The sequence below is a fragment of the Microcaecilia unicolor genome, chromosome 3, assembly GCF_901765095.1.
Source record: "Microcaecilia unicolor chromosome 3, aMicUni1.1, whole genome shotgun sequence".
Classification (NCBI taxonomy): Eukaryota; Metazoa; Chordata; class Amphibia; order Gymnophiona; family Siphonopidae; genus Microcaecilia; species Microcaecilia unicolor.
In genome coordinates this window covers 310,965,728-310,985,987 of record NC_044033.1, presented here as the reverse complement: position 1 = coordinate 310,985,987, position 20,260 = coordinate 310,965,728, and the positions used below count along the sequence as shown (strand labels likewise).

At 46.6% G+C, this 20,260-nt stretch overlaps 1 protein-coding gene across 2 annotated transcripts in view; it reads left to right on the top strand.

Annotated features, from left to right (window-relative positions):
- The window catches only part of NCKAP1L (NCK associated protein 1 like), a 338,352-nt gene that overhangs the window by 132,765 nt on the left and 185,327 nt on the right, over positions 1–20,260 (top strand). For both annotated transcript variants that reach the window (XM_030198309.1, XM_030198310.1), the window contains exons 13-15: positions 3,232–3,364; positions 4,064–4,145; positions 17,731–17,789. In XM_030198309.1, the coding sequence (XP_030054169.1) occupies positions 3,232–3,364; positions 4,064–4,145; positions 17,731–17,789 (274 nt within the window). The remainder of the gene's footprint in view (positions 1–3,231; positions 3,365–4,063; positions 4,146–17,730; positions 17,790–20,260) is intronic.

Here is a 20,260-nt window from a genome sequence, read left to right as displayed (position 1 = left end):
TGAAAACGTCCAAAAATCGGCTTTCGATTATACCGCTTTATTCGTTTTTGTGAGATAAACGTCCATCTCCCGATTTAGGTCGGAACTTGGGCGTTTTTCTCATTCGATTATAAGCTGGATTGTCACTGAAATGTTGCCATCTCTGTATAGTATAGAACAGTGTTTAAAAATGAGCACAAAATACAGAGATTATAACTGCGGTTTCTACCACTATAATAATTTTTAAGCTGTTTTAGTGATGTTCAATTTTTATTTCATGATATTTATATCTAAATATGGGAAGCTTTCAAATAAATTAAAAAGCTATCAAATAAGTAAAAAAGAAAACAAAATCTTTGTCCTCCACCTTTTAAAGCACTGCCTATCCAACCAGAACTAGATAGGAACACCCCCATTCTCCTTGGACATCGCCCCTTGCTTCCCTGGCCCCCCCTCCTCTCTGGGTCTCCCTTGCTTCTCCCCCCCCTGAAATCCCCCTCTTGCTTCCCTTGATGACCCCTCTTCTTTTGACTATCTTGGTCTGACCTCCCCCCACACCACACACAGTGTATTTTATTTCCAATATGTCCCCATTTTTAAATGTATTTTATGGGCTGAAGAAGAGAGAGAGAGAGAGTGTGTGTGTGTGTGTGTGTGTGTCACCACCCCTCCCCCTTTTTTTTTAATTTTATGGGCTAAAAAAAGGGCTGTGTGTCTACCTCCCCCCTGTCCATCGATTGCCTTCTGTACCCCCCCACCCCCCTCATGTCCATCAATTGCCTTCTGTGACCCTCCACCCCCTCCCCTCCTCTCCTCTTGCTCTCCTCCCTGAGAATGATATTTTTAGCTGAAACAAAACAGCTAGTACCGCGGAGGAGGAACCCTTCCATCCCCAGCTCAGCCCACACACACAGTCAGCCAGCCAGCACAGCGCACGCGGTCCCTTACCCCACACAGCCATCAGACGGTCAGAGAACAGCTCAGCTGAAGCCAAGGCCAAGAGAGGCTCCGCAACGCGTCCGCCATCCAAGCGCCGAAGAGCTGGGCTCTGCACTGGTGCTGAACACCGCGCCAACCGGCACTGTGCCCGGCTCTGGCTCTGCCTCTGAAGTCTGCCCCACAGTGCTGCCTAAGAAAGTTGGAGTCAGGAAAAGAGATGATGAGGAGGAACATCGTCGACGTCGAGACTCGAGAGCGGGTTGCCCTCCACGCTTAGCTGCTCAGCTGTCACTTTGTTGTTAATTAATTCAATGTAAATGCTTAGGTCTTTTTACCACCTCTCCAAATCTTCATATAACAGTTACCCACAATTTGTAGAGATAAAAGAATGAGGCTGCCGCTTGATTCCCACTGCAGCTCCTTGTGACTCTGGGCAAGTCACTTAACCCTTCATTGCCCCTGGTACAAAATAAGTACCTGAATATATGTAAACCATTTTGAATGTAGTTGCAAAAAAACCTCAGAAAGGCGGTATATCAAGTCCCATTTCCCTTTCCCCTTATGAGAAAAGTAATTTATTTACTTACCAAGTATAGATACAATTAATATTTTCTCATGGGAGGATAGAACTACTGCATACATATGCTCTCTGTATCTATCACTCCATCATACTGAACTGAAACAGCTATTTTTATACACTTATATTTAACAGTGATTTACAAGGCTTCAGCAAGTTATCGTACTCGGGATCATCTGGTCTTTTTTCAAAACTATCTGATTTCCCTCACCTGGTAGACCACATTCTCATGTTTGTTCATGCTTCCTCCTTTCCCAGGCCTGTTTGCCCTTAAGGATATCATATCAGATCATAAGTTCCTGGGCCTTACGATTTATGGCCTTTGCCCTTTGACTCTACTCCAGGTGCATAACTATGTTTATTATCTACAGTTGTCTGTTCCCTTCCCAGCGGTGCTGTACTAGTAGCCTGTATGTTAGAGCAGCAGAAGGGCAGGCACTCTAGGCGTCACGGTCTGGCAGCGGTGCGCATGCATCCTGTTTCTTATAGCACCGCAGACTCTGCGCGGGAAGGCAGCAGCGCATGCACATAGGTGCCATTTATTTTTAGAAATTCATTTGGGGGAGTGACCGCTCCCCCTGCGCCCCACCTAGCTACACCACTACCAGGGACCTCTTCTGCATCCTGCCTCCTGATGTATCTTACTGTTTCCTTGTAGGCAGGACGCAACAGAGACAGCCTGTATTAATCAGTGCCCGCAACAGCCCCTGAACAACCAGCACCTATTTTATAAAAGTCTACTCTCCCTGAGATCAAAACCTGGCTACGCCTCTGCTTGGGATACTGCTGGACTCATCACTTATTCTGATCCCACAAATTCAAACAACCTTTAAAATTGTTTCTGTCACCTGAAACAACTACAAAATCTCTCTCCATATATTGAAAAGATGAGCCTGACTGACCACAGTGGTCCATGCCATAATAATGTCACAACTAGACTACTGTAATATCCTGTAGACTGGTCAAGCCAAAAAGAGCTTGCATCAGCTCTAACTAATTCAGAATGCTGCAGCATGACTGATAGAAGGCTCCAAGCAGCATGACCGCATCATACCCTTCCTGCAAAAACTATATTGGCTACCAGTATCTTACAGGGCTAAATTTAAAACTCTGCATTTGATTTTCAAGGTCCTCAGACAAAATGGGCCAGAATACTTAAAGAATAAGTTAGCCCTCTACATACCTTTGAGACCTCTGAGATCCTCTCAAAGAGCACCACTATCTGTACCCTCATTAACAGAAACTATATGATGTGATACCTGCCAGTGAGTCTTCTCAGGAGTAGCCCCCACACTCTGTGCCTCAAGGGGATCACACTCCTAATATCAGTGAGCATAAACCTCTGTGGATTATGATACAAGTCCATCGATTTGCCTTTTAGTGGGATGCACAATTGTTCCATATAACCTGGGAAGACCAGGCTAGTTTGAGCTACTTTTGGGACAGTAATGGTACTAGTCAACTACAGCTAATTGAATCCCTATGAGGACATTCCTGTGGCTTTGTTCATTCAGTGGTGGGATATTACTTGTAGCCATAACTGTTCTTGCCTCAGGGCCATGGACAGACTTCTTCTTGTCAGTTGTAGGAAGGAAAGAAAATTCAATTGCTTGCTGTTTCAGCTGCGCCATGTCCCCTCGATTCTGTGTGGAAGAATTGGCTACCAAGTGAGGTCATCCGCTTCCTTGCTTTTCTTTAGGCTGTGACTCTGTCCTTCTGTTTCTTTTCCTTGGCAGGAACATCGCTGAGCTGATCTTCTACATGGAAGAACTGAAAGCCCTGATACACCGCTACCAGGGGGTGATTCAGAAATATTATATCCAGTACCTGTCCAGGTTTGATGCTCTAGTGCTGAGCGACTTCATCCAGGTACAATAAAGCAAGAAGTTAATGTGTTTTCATTGATAAAATTAACAGGAGTAATAATTTGAGGGGTGACAGATCCCCAGCCATATTTAATAAAACTATAATTGTATTGATGGGTTCTGATGATATGGAAACCAGGCAAACAAATGACCCACCAGCTTCTAGACATCTAGATGTGATTACAGCCTTATTCTGGGGGGGGGGGGGGGGGGGGGGAGAATGTTATTTCTAGGTTATGAAATGTAGAGAAAGTTGTCTCTCTCCTTTTTTTTGTCCTTGCATTCCCCCTGAATGTTCAGCTTTTGTGATATAGCCTTCCAAATTCTCACCCTGTCTATATTGTGTCCCTGAAGGCTGGAAAATACAAATTTGTTTTAGGCTTAGCAGTTTCCTTCTGCTCACATTTGGAACTCTGGCTCAGCTGGAGTTAGCTTTTGTTGAGCAACAGTGCCTCCTAACAATTAATTGAGGCACTGTTGCCTCCTAACTATTGAAACCATAGCTCCTGCTGGGCAAGACAGTGAAAGCAAGAACAAGAAATCAAACTAATATCTAACACATGAGTTACTAAGCTGGTCCATAAAAATAAAATCATTAAAAAAAACAAGCATTCCCTAGGTAAAAGCCAGGCATTGCTGAGGTTGGCAGTATGTTTCATGGTGCATATATCATTCTCAGGAACAGGTGGCTCTTTTCTTTCAGAATCTGACCGTATGCCCTGAGGAGGAGTCCATCATTATGTCTTCGTTTGTCAACTGTCTGTCTTCCCTCAGTATCAAACAAGGTCATATTATCTTTATATGCATTTCTTATTTATTTCATAGCAGTCTCGAGGTCCAAAACTCCATGCTTGAACTAGGTCAGAAAACTTGATTCAAGTACTGATTTATAGCAGATCATTAGATATTTGTCTGAAAGGTGTCTTTGCTTGCGAAGAATGCAACAGTTTGGTTTCATATACTTTGGTTTCTCTAAATAATGGTTCCCTGAGAAATGCCATATCACAATTTTCAAAAACGTATTTTGCTAACACTGCAATTGGAAGAAAATCATAGGGAGGGACAGGCAAATCGTAATCTTTAAATAAAAGAAGCCTCAACAGTCCAGGGAAAGTCGTAGACTTTTTAACCAACCCTTAATGGATTATCACCAGCTTCAACTGAAACACGGAAAAACAACAGTGAAAAAACTCCCTAAGGAGAAAAAATTACTGCTTCAAAAACCATTTTCAGTAGGTATCTTAAATTACCAATGTCCTGCAACTATGTTTTCTCACAACCTACAGTCAAACAGGAAAAAATACAAAATAAATTCTCCACAAAAAAAAATACCATAAACATGCACTTGGAACAAAAAAAAAAATAGTACTTAGCTCATAGTTGTAGCAATCTACTTGAAGAAAGTTCAAATCCAAGTTGCAACAAACATACAGCCCTGACAACAGTTAAAGGCCTTCCTTGTTTCGATATCCTGCTTAAGGAGGAGGAGTTTTGATTTGTCCCTGAGAAATGCATCATAGGAAGGAGAAGGCCACAATGATAGATGAAATGAAAACGGAAAAAGGTTGTGATAAAGTTATAATGGGGTCAATGTTCAAAATGATTTCACTGGGCAGGAGAGGTTTCTGTCTGGTTCGCACTGTCTATCCCAACCACTAATATTCAGCAGCACTTAACTAGATAGTGCTACTGAATTTTATTTAAAGCATCTTGTCTGTTTTTATCAGATTCTATATGGTAGTACCTCAGAATTATTGATGAATATAGTTTCCATTTTTATGCCAAAATTATCACGTCAATTAAGCAATCAGATGATACTTCCTCCTCCTTTTCGGAATAAGCGATTTCTCTGAGTTGTTAACTCAGTTATTTTAGTTCTGGGGGTATCTCTTTGGAATTCTTTCCTTCTTATATTAAAACTAGGGATGGTCAATTAACACATTAACAACGCTAACGTGTTAATATTTTAACAAAAATGGTGCTTTTTAACACTGGTTGATTTTTGTAATGCAGATCCACCCCCTCCTCCCGTGTTTACCGCAAGACTTCCCCAACTTCCTGCATGCATGGCATGGCTCAAGTATCTGCAGAGCCTGGCCATGCAGGGGAAGACAAGGACTTTGAAGCAGTGCCGAGGAAGAAGAGAAAATCTGAATCCCGAGCCCAGTCCCTGATGTTGAGGAAAATGCATGGAGAGGGGACGGATCTGTATTTAAAAAATCAGGAGGCATGAGAGAATCTGGGTGAAGGCTGGGAAGGGAGACATGAGAAAAACTGGATGAAGGCTGGAGAAGGAGCTTGAGAGAAAGATACAAAGAGGGTGAGGGAGATAGAGATGATTGTGTTCAATAGGAAAGAGAGAGAGAAATTACCAAAATGCACGCAGTTATCACGTGTGATTAATCGTGCAATTAAAATTTCTAATCATTGTCCTCCCCTAATTAAAACTGGTCTAAATTACTTAACATTCTGAAAGAAGGTTAAAAACCTTTTTTGTTTGACTGACCATAAGATATAATTATGACTTGAATATAGGTTAAATGATTTTCTTTCATATCAATGTTATATATTGATGATGTTTCTGTATTATTTGCTACTATTGTACACCATATTGGACCCTTTTTAGGGAAATAAGCAGTTTATAAGAACTGTACTGATATTGATATTGAATTTATTTATTTATTGAGATTTATTAACCGCATTTATGAAGAGATTCACCCAAAGCAGTGTATAGCAGGCACTGACTGATGCAGCACTGTATGGTTAGTGCCAGGGCGATCTGGGAGTAGGGTCAGAGTGGGTATCACACATATTCAGTGCTGGTGCCCAGATAGCTAACCACTAAATCAATACGTTGAGCATATTGATATTACTTAATTAGGGTCCCGTTTACTACGAAATGCTGTAGGCGTGCAAACTTTTTAGTGCGCACTAACGCTAGAAACACCCATCCTATATAATAATTTGCATCTCCAACATTCTACGTCTAGATGCCTGGGTTCGTAACATCCATTCCCACTCATTGCCCCACCCTCGCGTCAAAATGTAATGACGTCAGAGGGTGGAACAATGAAGGGGAAGGGAACACTGGAGGCAAGATGTCAGGAGGAGAGAATAGCGGGACATCGAGGGGAGGGAGGGAGGAAGGGAAGGGGAGGGCAGGGCAGGGCAGAGGAAAATTGATGGACATGGATGGGATGGGAGGACATAGGCACCCCGTATAAGGGGCTTGGGGAGGCTAAGCCTCCCCAGCCCAACTGTGACCTTCCCCTGGCTGCTGCCTCCCCAAATGCAGGGCTGCCTGGCGCAGCAGCGCTGCAGCGCTGCAGCCAGGCAGCTCTCAGACGGTCCCTCCGCTCCTTCCCGCCCTCAGCTCCCCGATCGACAGCCCTTCTCTCCATTCCTCCCCCCCTTGCGCATGTTTAACCCTTTTACTTTCAGGCGCAGCAACGGCAGTGAAGAGGACAACACAACAGGCTCGCCTCCAGCTTCTCCCTTCCCTTACACAGTGTCCCGCCTTCTGTGATGATGCATTTCCTGTTTCCACGAGGACGGGACACTGTGTGAAGGAAGGGAGAAGCTGTGTTGTCCTCTTCACTGCCGTCGCTGCGCCTGAAAGTAAAAGGGTGAAACACGCGGGGGTGCGAAGGAACGGATAGGAGGGCTGTCAGGGAGCTGAGGGAGGGCAGGGAGAATCGCTGGACATGGATGGGAGGGCAGGAGGAGAGAAGAGATGGCTGGAATTGGAGAGGAGGGCAGGGGGAGAACAGATCGCTGGACAGGAGGGGAGGGCAGAGAGAGAGAAGAGATCGCTGGACAGGACAGGAGGGGAGAGAGAGGAGAATTGCTGGACATGGATGGATGGAGGGGAGGGCAGGGGAGAGAGGAGAATTGCTGGACATGGATGGATGGATGGAGGGGGCAGGGGAAAGAGCAAATTTGCTGGATATGGATGGATGGAGGAGAGGGCTGGGGAGAATGGAGAGTTGCTGGACATGGATGGATGGAGGGGAGGGAAGTCAGGAAGAAGATGCACATGGATGGAGGGAAGGGAAGAGAGGAGAAGTGCTGGTCATGGATGGAGTCTGCGTACTCTTTATCTTTTAAAAAATACTATAAATAAAAATCACAAAAAAAATGATTAAAACAAAAAAAAACATAGGTAAAACAATCCGTATCTTATACCCCTGGAGCATATTACTCATTCTCCGAGGACAAGCAGGCTGCTTGTTCTCACTGATGGGTGACGTCCACGGCAGCCCCTCCAATCGGAAACTTCACTAGCAAAGGCCTTTGCTAGCTCTCGCGCACCCATGCGCACTGCGCATGCGCGGCCGTCTTCCCGCCCGAACCGGCTCGTGTTTGTCAGTCTTCTTTTGTCCGCGCTCGGGACGGTCGTGTTTTGCCGCCGTTTCATGCCCCTCAAGTTGACCCTCGCGCGTCTTCGCAATTTCGCTAAAAAAAAAAAAAAAGAGACCTTTGTCCCTTCCCGTGTGTCTAGTTTGTTTCCCCGGCGTAAGTTTCCTTTCGCTTTCGGGGTAGGCCATTTTTGTGGCCTCGGTACGGGTTTTTTCTCTCTCCCTTAATTTTGGTGCCCTTCGTCACCATCGCGAACTTTGATCTCGCCAGCGTGATTTTTCCGCCCATGTCATCGAAGTCTCCCAGCGGCTTCAAGAAGTGCACCCAGTGCGCCCGGGTAATCTCGCTCACCGATAGGCACGCTTCGTGTCTTCAGTGTCTGGGGGCTGGGCACCGCCCGCAGGCCTGTAGTCTTTGTGCTCTTTTACAGAAGAGGACTCAGGTAGCGAGATTGGCCCAGTGGAACGAATTGTTCTCGGGCTCTTCGTCGACAACAGCACCGGAGGCATCGAGTGCATCGACGTCGACAGCTTCGAAGTCTTCGACCTCGGCATCGACTGCATCGATGGCATCGAGGTTTAGACCCTCTGCATCGTCGGTACCGAGACATCGGAAGGTTGCGTCGGCGTCGGTGGTACCGGGACCTCCGCTGTTGCTGATGTCGTCGGACGGTGGTGCTTCGTCTGGAGTGCAGGTGAGGGCTGTCCATTCCCCTGCTGGTGGCGGTGAGCCTTCGGGTGGGTGTCCTCCTGCCCTGAGGGCTCCTGCGGTACAGCCCCCCCGAGACCGACCTGCTTCGGCCTCGGCCCCGAGGAAGAGACGGTTGGATTCTACGTCCTCCTCATCGGTACCGGGAAGCTCTGGTGACATGCTTTGTTTGAAGAAATCAAAGAAGCATCGACACCGGTCTCCTTCCCGCATCGGTACTGAGAGCTCTGGGTCGCCGAGGGAGTCGGCACCCAGTAGGCATCGGCACCGGGAGGATCGCTCACCCTCTGTTCAGGAGGTGTCGATGCCCTCCACCTTGGACAGCCTGGAACCGCCTCCACGCCCGGAACAGACTCTGACCTCGACGCCTGCATCGGCCTCCATGTCTTTCTCCACAGCCGCTCTGCACGAGAGTCTCTGGGCCGTTCTCCCAGAGATCCTGGGAGAGCTGTTGCGCCCTTCCCCTCCGGTACCGGGGGTGCCTGCGCCACCGGTACCGTCGAGTGAGGCGCCGGCTGGCCCCTTGCCCAGGGTGAGGTCTCCGACATTGGTACCGCTTGCAGTACCGGCTGCGGCCGCCTCCCAGGAAGACTCCCTGACAACGTCGGTGGAGGGAGCTTCGCCGGTGCTGGCGAGGGAGTCTACCTCTCGGCGCTCCCACCGTGGCCGTGTTTCCACGGAGTCGAGTCGGGCACGGCTTCAGACACAGGTTCATGAACTTGTGTCTGATACCTATGGTGAGGCCTCGTGGGAGGAGGAGGAGGACATCAGATATTTGTCTGACGAGGAGTCTGATGGCCTTCCTTCTGATCCCACTCCCTCCCCTGAAAGGCAGCTTTCTCCTCCCGAGAGTCTGTCTTTTGCGGCCTTTGTCTGGAAGATGTCTACGGCCATCCCCTTCCCGGTGGTCGTGGAGGATGAGCCCAGGGCTGAGATGTTTGAGCTCTTGGACTATCCTTCTCCACCTAAGGAAGCGTCCATAGTACCCATGCATCATGTCCTAAAAAAGACATTGCTGGCGAATTGGACCAAGCCTCTAACTAATCCCCACATTCCCAAGAAGATCGAGTCCCAGTACCGGATCCATGGGGACCCAGAGCTGATAAGCACTCAGTTGCCTCACGACTCTGGTGTGGTGGATCTGGCCCTAAAGAAGGCTAAGAGTTCTAGGCAACATGCTTCGGCGCCCCCGGGCAAGGACTCTAGAACCTTAGACTCCTTTGGGAGGAAGGCCTACCATTCTTCTATGCTCGTGGCCAAGATTCAGTCCTACCAGCTCTACACAAGCATTCACATGCGGAACAATGTGCGGCAGTTGGCGGGCTTGGTGGACAAGCTCCCTCCTGAACAAGCCAAGCCGTTTCAGGAGGTGGTCAGGCAGCTGAAGGCGTGCAGAAAATTCCTGGCCAGAGGGGTATATGATACCTTTGATGTTGCGTCCAGGGCCGCTGCTCAAGGTGTGGTGATGCGCAGACTCTTATGGCTGCATGCCTCCGACCTGGAGAATAGAATCCAGCAGCGGATTGCGGACTCCCCTTGCCGAGCGGACAACATTTTTGGAGAAAAAGTCGAACAGGTGGTAGAGCAGCTCCACCAGCGGGATAACGCTTTCGACAAATTCTCCCACCAGCAGCCTTCAGCATCTACCTCTTCAGGTAGACGTTTTTATGGGGGAAGGAGGACTGTTCCCTACTCTTCTGGTAAGCATAGGTACAATCCTCCCTCTCGACAGCCTGCAGCCCAGGCTAAGCCCCAGCGCGCTCGCTCTCGTCAGCAGCGTGCGCCTCAGCAAGGCCCCACAGCTCCCCAGCAAAAGCAGGGGGTGAGCTTTTGACTGGCTCCAGAAGAGCATAGCCGATGTCATGGTGTCCGTGCCGGGCGATCTGCCGGTCGGGGGGAGGTTGAAAGTTTTTCACCAAAGGTGGCCTCTCATAACCTCCGACCAGTGAGTTCTCCAAATAGTCCGGCAAGGATACACCCTCAATTTGGCCTCGAAGCCTCCAAATTCCCCACCGGGAGCTCAGTCCTTCAGCTTCCAGCACAAGCAGGTACTTGCAGAGGAACTCTCCGCCCTTCTCAGCGCCAATGCGGTCGAGCCCGTGCCATCCGGGCAAGAAGGGCTGGGATTCTATTCCAGGTACTTCCTTGTGGAAAAGAAAACGGGGGGGATGCGTCCTATCCTAGACCTAAGGGCCCTGAACAAATATCTGGTCAAGGAAAAGTTCAGGATGCTTTCCCTGGGCACCCTTCTTCCCATGATTCAGCAAAAAGATTGGCTATGCTCTCTGGACTTAAAGGATGCTTATACACACATCCCGATACTGCCAGCTCACAGACAGTATCTTCTATTTCGTCTGGGATCACGTCACTTCCAGTACTGTGTGCTACCCTTTGGGCTCGCCTCTGCGCCCAGAGTGTTCACGAAGTGCCTAGCTGTGGTAGCAGCAGCACTTCGCAGGCTGGGGGTGCACGTGTTCCCTTATCTCGACGATTGGCTGGTAAAGAACACTTCCGAGGCAGGAGCTCTACAGTCCATGCAGATGACTATTCGACTCCTGGAGCTACTAGGGTTTGTGATAAATTATCCAAAGTCCCACCTTCTCCCGGTACAGAGACTCGAATTCATAGGAGCTCTGCTGGATTCTCGGACGGCTCGGGCCTATCTCCCGGAGACGAGGGCCAACAACCTGCTGTCTCTCGTCTCCCGGGTACGAGCGTCCCAGCAGATCACAGCTCGGCAGATGTTGAGATTGCTTGGCCACATGGCCTCCACAGTCCATGTGACTCCCATGGCACGCCTTCACATGCGATCTGCTCAATGGACACTAGCTTCCCAGTGGTTTCAGGCTGCTGGGGATCTAGAGGACGTGATCCACCTGTCCACGAGTTTTCTCAAATCCCTGTATTGGTGGACGATTTGGACCAATTTGACTCTGGGACGCCCCTTCCAAATTCCTCAGCCACAAAAGGTGCTGACTACGGATGCGTCTCTCCTGGGGTGGGGAGCTCATGTCGATGGACTTCACACCCAAGGAAGCTGGTCCCTCCAGGAACACGATCTGCAGATCAATCTCCTGGAGTTACGAGCGGTCTGGAACGCTCTGAAGGCTTTCAGGGATCGGCTGTCCCATCAAATTATCCAAATTCAGACAGACAACCAGGTTGCCATGTATTACTTCAACAAGCAGGGGGGCACCGGATCTCGCCCCCTGTGTCAGGAAGCCGTCAGCATGTGGCTCTGGGCTCGCCGTTATGGCATGTGGCTCCAAGCCACATATCTGGCAGGTGTAAACAACAGTCTGGCTGACAGGTTGAGCAGGATTATGCAACCTCACGAGTGGTCGCTCAACTCCAGAGTAGTGCGCCAGATCTTCCAAGTGTGGGGCACCCCCTTGGTAGATCTCTTCGCATCTCGAGCCAACCACAAGGTCCCTCAGTTCTGTTCCAGACTTCAGGCCCACGGTCGACTGGCATCGGATGCCTTCCTCCTGGACTGGGGGGAAGGTCTGCTGTATGCTTATCCTCCCATACCTCTGGTGGGGAAGACTTTGTTGAAACTCAAGCAAGACCGGGGCACCATGATTCTGATTGCTCCCTTTTGGCCGCATCAGATCTGGTTCCCTCTTCTTCTGGAGTTGTCCTCCGAAGAACCGTGGAGATTGCAGTGTTTTCCGACCCTCATCACACAGGAAGAAGGGGCGCTTCTGCATCCCAACCTCCAGTCTCTGGCTCTCACGGCCTGGATGTTCAGAGCATAGACTTCGCCTCTTTGGGTCTGTCGGAGGGTGTCTCCCGTGTCTTGCTTGCTTCCAGGAAAGATTCCACTAAGAAGAGTTACTTCTTTTTATGGAGGAGGTTTGCCGTCTGGTGTGACAGCAAGGCCTTAGATCCTCGCTCTTGTCTTACACAAACCCTGCTTGAATACCTTCTGCACTTGTCTGAGTGTGGAAGGTAAGCCGATCTCAGGACAGCCTTTAGTTGTTCGCTTCATGAGAGGTTTGCTTTTGTCAGAGCCCCCCGTCAAACCTCCTACAGTGTCATGGGATCTCAATGTCGTTCTCACCCAGCTGATGAAACCTCCCTTTGAGCCACTGAACTCCTGCCATCTGAAGTACTTGACCTGGAAGGTCATTTTCTTGGTGGCAGTTACTTCAGCTCGTAGAGTCAGTGAGCTTCAGGCCCTGGTAGCCCAGGCCCCTTACACCAAATTTCATCATAATAGAGTAGTCCTCCGCACTCACCCTAAGTTCTTGCCAAAGGTAGTGTCGGAGTTCCATCTGAACCAGTCAATTGTCTTGCCAACATTTTTTCCCCGTCCTCATTCCTGCCCTGCTGAACGTCAGCTGCATACATTGGACTGCAAAAGAGCATTGGCCTTCTATCTGGAGCGGACACAGCCCAACAGACAGTCCGCCCAATTGTTTGTTTCTTTTGATCCCAACAGGAGGGGAGTGGCTGTGGGGAAACGCTCCATTTCAAATTGGCTAGCAGATTGCATTTCCTTCACTTACGCCCAGGCTGGGCTGGCTCTTCAGGGTCATGTCACGGCTCACAATGTTAGAGCCATGGCAGCGTCAGTGGCCCACTTGAAGTCAGCCACTATTGAAGAGATCTGCAAAGCTGCGACGTGGTCATCTGTCCACACATTCACATCTCATTACTGCCTGCAGCAGGATACCCGACGCAACAGTCGGTTCGGGCAGTCAGTGCTTCAGAATCTGTTCGGGGTTTAGAATCCAACTCCACCCCCCTAGGCCCATGTTTATTCTGTTCCAGGCTACACTCTCAGTTAGTTGGATAAGTTGTTAGGTCAATCTCAGTTATGTCCTCGCCGTTGCGAGGCCCAATTGACCATGTTTGTTGTTTTGGGTGAGCCTGGGGGCTAGGGATACCCCAGTCGTGAGAACAAGCAGCCTGCTTGTCCTCGGAGAAAGCGAATGCTACATACCTGTAGAAGGTATTCTCCGAGGACAGCAGGCTGATTGTTCTCACAAACCCGCCCGCCTCCCCTTTGGAGTTGTGTCTTCCCTTGTCTTTGTCTTGCTACATACGGGACTGACTAACACGAGCCGGTTTGGGCGGGAAGATGGCCGCGCATGCGCGGTGCGCATGGGCGTGCGAGAGCTAGCAAAGGCCTTTGCTAGTGAAGTTTCCGATTGGAGGGGCTGCTGTGGACGTCACCCATCAGTGAGAACAATCAGCCTGCTGTCCTCGGAGAATACCTTCTACAGGTATGTAGCATTCGCTTTATACACCCTTCCCAATTATTATTTATCATGACAGAACCAGAGGCGTAGCCAGGTTTTGATCTCAGGGGGAGCAGACTTTTATAAAATAGGCGCCGGTTGGTGTCAGCTAGACAGCAGTGTGTGTTGTTGCTCAGGGGCTGTGGTGGGCACTGATTAATACAGGCTGTCTCTGTTGCGTCCTGCCTACAAGGAAACAGTAAGTTACATCAGTAGGCAGGACGCAGAAGAGGTCCCTGGACTGGCCAGAGCAGGCAACCTGTCTTCTTAACTTCAAATAAAAATATTCAAATCGTGACCATCACCTGAAGAATAGCACACCCAGACCTTCCACTGCTAGACACCTTGTTTAAATCAGATGGGCTTTTGTTTGTGTGGCGACTCTACAGGAGGTGAAGAACACTAGTCTTGAGCATTTTTATTTTGGGTGACCTTTGGTGGCCCTTGCCCCAGAGCCTACTTTCAAATAGGGCTAGACACTTTGTGAAATAACACAAACCCCTGCAAAAAGACACCCACAACCTATACTGAAAAGTTACCACACCAAAACAGCCCTAACCCACCTATGAAAAGACAATGCTATAAATATTACAGTGGGACCTAGAGAAGTGTTTCCCTAGGAATGTGTAGGAATGTGTAACAGTGCAGCTTGTTCCAGTTTCCCAATAGTAGGTATATTGGTGTTTTAGAGCCCAGTGTAATATATATAGCACTGTCGTCTGATAGGTGGTTTAGGGCTGTTATGGTGTGGTAAGTTTTGTGTTCTAGGGCAGTCCTGGAGTACCCCCTTGCCATTCAGGTTTTCAGGCTGTCCACAATGAATCTGCATGAAAAAGATTTGCATGTAATGGTGGCAGTATATGGAAATCAATGTCATACATATTTATTGTGGATATCCTGAAAACCTTGGTCTCTTGCCCATCTGACATTTCTTCTGTCTCCAAGTGCACCATCCTTTTTTCCTCTGCACCACTATTTATCCTGTCCAGCATCTCCCTTCTGTGTTCCTTGTCCTTATCCTACCCCCAAGTTCAGCATCTGCCCTGTGTCCCCATGTTCCTCCTTTTTCAGCACAAGCCTACCTGGTCTCCTCATCTCCCACTTTCTAGCATCTGCCGTCCTGGTGTCCCCCACCTCTCCCTTTTTCTAACATTGTCCTGTGTCCCCATCTTCCTGCTTTTTCCAGCATTACCCCTGTTACCATCTTCCCCCTTTTCCAGCATTACCTCTTTGTCCCCATCTCACCCATTTTTCACCATTGTCCCCATATCCCCATATCCCCATTCCCCCTTCCAGTGGTGCCCCTCTCTGTCTCTATTCCTCCTCCCCTTTCTAGTAGTGCCCTCTTTGTGTCCCTATCTCCTTCCCCTCCCATGTGATAATCTTTGAATAACTGTCTATACTTATGGCTATGATTTCTGAACATGTGGTATCAATAAAGGACAAACTTTTAAATGCCCAGTTGGGTATATATGCTAATCTCAACTTTGTTAAATGTTTCAGACACATCCATCTATTTATTCCCATGATATAACTAAATTCTATTATTCTGTCTCACTGTATTTTAAAATGTAAGCCACACTGAATCCAACTTTGCTTGGGATAATGTGTGATATAAACATATATATATATATATATATATATATATATATATATATATATATATATATATATATATATATATATATAAATCCTTTATCCTCCACCTTTCAAGACATTGCCTATCCTGCTGGATAGTGATGGCACAAGGAAAGTAAGTTTGGCTCCCTTGTTAAAGTGGACTAGATTGACCAGAGTGGAAGTGAGCCCCGGCAGCTTTCTCCCTTCTCCAGCCCGCCCGCTTTCTCCCTTCTTCCTTCTCCAGCACACCCCACTGCCTGCTTTCTCCCTTCTCCAGCACCCCCTGAGCGTTGCATCTTTCAGTTTCACCTTCTCCTCTGCCCGTTTTCTCCCTCCTGCGCAGCACCGGCGATTCAGAGTGAGCCTCCCTTGCTTCTGCCGGCGTCGGGGCCTCTTCTCAGGCGCGTCCCGCCTACTCTATTGCAACTTCCTGTTTTCCGCAGAGGTGAGACGCGCCTGAGAAGAGGCCCCGACGCCGGCAGAAGCAAGGGAGGCTCACTCTGAATCGCCGGTGCTGCGCAGGAGGGAGAAGATGGGCAGAAGAGATAGGACTCAGGAGGGAGCAGAAAAAAAATTATTGGCACAGGGCACATAGGCGCCTTTTTTTCGTAACAGCTGTTTGGGGGAGCGACTGCTCCCCCTGCGCCCCACCTGGCTACGCTTCTGGACAGAATAGTTCTCCTAATGGTTCCCTTAAAAACATAATCGCCATTATATGACAACCTTGCTAGCGCTCGTTCATTTGTGTGAGAAACGGGCCTTTTTTACTAGTAGGAATATAATGGGTGGCTCTGTTGTCAGCACGTGCTAAAAAGTTAGTGTGCCTACAGCGCAGCTTAGTAAAGAGGGCCCTAAATTAGAGTGGTTAATGCAATCACTAACCGTCCTCTACACATTCATTGTTTATTGAGTTAAGATAAGTGTACTCATAAAAGTTTTAAGCTTGAATGATTGATATAAAAGTGATAAAGTTTATAAAGAGAGATAAAACTTAAAAATTTAAAAAGCTCTTCAGTGAATTAAATATTGGACTTTAATGATTGCCAAACCGATGACGATCTAGGTGAATCACAAGCATGTGGTATTCGTTTGAAATGAGTCACCACTGAGGTTTGGGTCACTCAGCTAGTGATTGCATTCATCGCTCTAGTTTATCAGCATTGAGCGTAGTATTGATTTAGTGGATATATAAGCTCCTGCTGTTAGTTGGGACCTTTAAAAGTGTGATTGATCTGATAGCTAACCAAGCATGTTGGGTTAGTCAATTAGCTGTCTGGGTATGGCACTGAATTGACCATACCTGGATAACTTCCGGGCACCTCCAAACCAACCAGATGTTCAGTGCTTATATCCGGTTAGGTGCTGGCACTGAATATCTGGGTCAAATTCAGTCTGCAGCAGTCAGTGTTTACAAAATTGCTGACCACTATGGGCTGAATATTGCCCCCTGAGTTCCTATATTTTGTTAATGTTAATAGAATTCTTATTAACCACCATTTTCCCTTTGGGGTCCAATGCGGTATACAGTATTGAAATATCAATAAAATTTAAAAGTCAAAAACATCATGAATACAGAAACAGTAGTAACAACAATACATAATGAAAGTATTTATTTATTTATTTATTACATTTGTACCCCGCGCTTTCCCACACAATGCAGGCTCAATGCGGCTTACATAGTAATTTGAAATACAAAGTTAAGAATAGAATTTTCAATAAAACAGTAGTAAAACAACGTAAAGTCGGGCTTAGTAGTGTATCATAATTTGAGCTACATAATATATGACTAGGATAAAAGAGGGTAGACAGGATAGGATAGTGTAATTTGGGAGAAAAGGGGTAAGGAGGGATAAAATTAAGGAGAGATGGAAAGAGAAGGATGGGAGGTTGGTATTTAAATCAGAACAGAATTGGGAGTGGAGGTTGGCGAGATTAGGTTGGGGCATTAGGGTAGGCTTGCTTAAAGAGATGAGCTTTCAGCATTTTTCTAAAGGGCAAGAAGTCGTTTATTAATCGAATTGGTCTGGGTAGTGCGTTCCAAAGCTGGCTGCCCAAAAAGGAGAAACTGGATGCGTAGTAGGTCTTGTATTTAATTCCTCTACAATTGGGAAGGTGTAAAATTATAAGGGCTCTGTTTACTAAGGTGCACTAGCGTTTTTAGCGCGCTATAAAAATTATGACTATATGGGTGTCTCTAGCATTAGCGCGTACTAAAAACACTAGCACGCCTGCAGTGCGGCTTAGTAAACAGGGCCCTAAAAACACCAAAAGAAGAAGAAAAAATTAAGTAAAACATTTAGCCTTACTAGGAAGAATTAGATAATTTGTTAAATATTTAGAGTTATTTCTCTCTCAGACCAAGTTGCAAACAATATTAGAAAGCTAAAAGAATAAAAAAAAATACACTGATCAAGAAAGTGTTTTTTTCTTATTACAGTTGATAACAAGGAGCAGTTTGATTTCATGGCCCTGAGACTTGACTGGTTCAGGCTACAGGTAATATTCCATCATTGGGTGAAGTAAAGGTACAATACCGTTACTGTTTTTCAGTAGTGTAGTACTGTGGTTGGAGGTCATGATTGGGAATGGTTGACTATGGTCTGAGACTGTTTAGACTGTAGTTGCTGGGCCTGGCTAGCCACGGTTTGAGCTTGCTGGGTTTGTGGCCACTGATCATTGTGGGAATGGCTGAGAGTGATAACAATAGTTGGGTTATTTTTCAGTAAATGCTTGGGGGTCTAACTTTGCTTAACAGGCCACATTTTTAGGTAGCTGACTTACACAGATCTAGCCATCTAGATAGGTTTTCCAACTAGATCCAGATTCGCCCAACAGGTTTGATCCAGTTCTGATCTTACCACAATGCATGCAGGGACTTAGCCTTGCTTTTCTTAGGGAATCCAAAGGGGAAATCAGAACCACAAGTCCCTGCATGCCAGGACTGAATCAACCCTATCGGATGAATCTGGATCTAGTTGGCAACCCTACATCTAGACTATCAGTTAAAAATTATCCTTAAATATAGCTGGCTAAAACATAGCTAGAATTAAGGCACTGTAGCCAGCCCAGTGGCTCAGTGGCAGTGCAAGGTCCCTATTTCAAGCTGCAAGTTGAGCCTGCTGTTCCTTGGGTTTGCCTGGAGATGTTGTAGAGGCAGCATTCACAGCCCACTGGGGAAGAAGGGAGTAGTTTAGGGGGGGTAGAAAATGAAACAAAGTCCCCCAGTAGTTCTGAATTTAGGCTCAAGGCACCTGAACCCAGCCCTGGAGTGGAACAGGTGGATGTGAAGCATCTGTTCACGCTTTCCAAAAATACTAGAACTTGGGGGCATGCGATGAAACTACAGTGTAGTAAATTTAAAACAAATTGGAGAAAAGTTTTCTTCACCCAACGCATAATTAAACTCTGGAATTCATTGCCAGAGAACATGATGAAGGCGGTTAGCTTAGCAGAGTTTAAAAAGGGGTTAGACGGTTTCCTAAAGGACAAGTCCATAAGCCACTACTAAATGGACTTGGGAAAAATCCACAATTCCAGGAATAACATGTATAGAATGTTTGTACGTTGGGAAGCTTGCCAGGTGTCCTTGGCCTGGATTGGCCGCTGTCGTGGACAGGATGCTGGGCTCGATGGACCTTTGGTCTTTTCCCAGTGTAGCATTACTTATGTACTTATGGATATGACTCAGCTGAAAATACAAATAAGAGGGGATTTTATTTTAATGGTAGTTGTGGGAGATCATGCCTGGAGCCTTATGCTCTGTACAAGAGGGAATGAATTTGTTTTTATTTCTCCATGCTGAGTTATGATTTTTTAGGGTTACCAATTCAATTTTTTTCATATTTCTAATTTATGATCTGTATTTGGTGAGGGTGTATCTGTGCAGAGGCGCCAACATTCAGAATGATTGGGGGTGCCGGACACAATACAAATTACCCCTCCCTGGACACAATGAAGGAGCTTGCTCAATATTGGGGGTGCTCAGACCAAATGGATCCATAGAGCTGGCTCCTATGTGGCTGTGTTTTGTCTGTGATCAAGGTGTGAGATCTGTAGAAGTCCTACTTCTTCTGTTTTATCAGTAGTAGGTGTATTGGTGTTCTAGGACCTAGTTTACTATTTCTAATGCTGCGTATTCATAGGTAGGGTTCCTGCTGTAAGATTCATAGGAATTAGTGCTAAAGTTGTATAACAGATTTGCTACATGTATGTTAAGTTGGGATTTCTTTCAGGTTTTGTATTTCGCAGTGTGCCTGGTAGTGGAGAGATTTATGTTGTTATTGCTCAGATAACTTAAAAATACAAAATAACCACTTCATCAGAAAAACAACCAATAACAAACTAAGGGCCCTGTTTACTAAACAGCGTTATAGAAGCGTTAACATTTTTAACGTGCATTAACCATGTATGTGCCTACAATATCCCTATAGGCGCCTACATGGTTAGCTCACGCACTAAGTGTAGGCATGCTAAAAACACTAATGCACCTTAGTAAACAGGGCTTTAAATATGCTAACTAAAATTTAGTGAAAATGGTGCTCAGAATATAGTGTTGTGATTACTCATGATTATTTCGCCACCTGGTAATCAGTAGATTCAATCATTGCACTATAAATCCCTACCTAGCAAAGCCCTTCATTGCAAACCCTAATAAATAGAGAAAAAAGAAGAAAGAACTTATCTGTGTCAGACGATATCATAATCTTAAAATTATTCTCAAAAATTCAAATATATTCCAGGTAGGATGGTGCTAGCGTGCCAAAGTGGAAAATCCCAATGAATATCCAATGTCCAAGTCAATTCCACACACACACATTTTTTTTCAAAGTTTACTTAAGTTTATAATCCTTTCTCCAATATGATCATATTTCAACTTACGTTTCTTCAGAAGGACAGATCCATATATGACAATTCCTAAAAAAACAAAGACGTTCAGGAACCATTTTCACAAAAACTACTACAAAAGT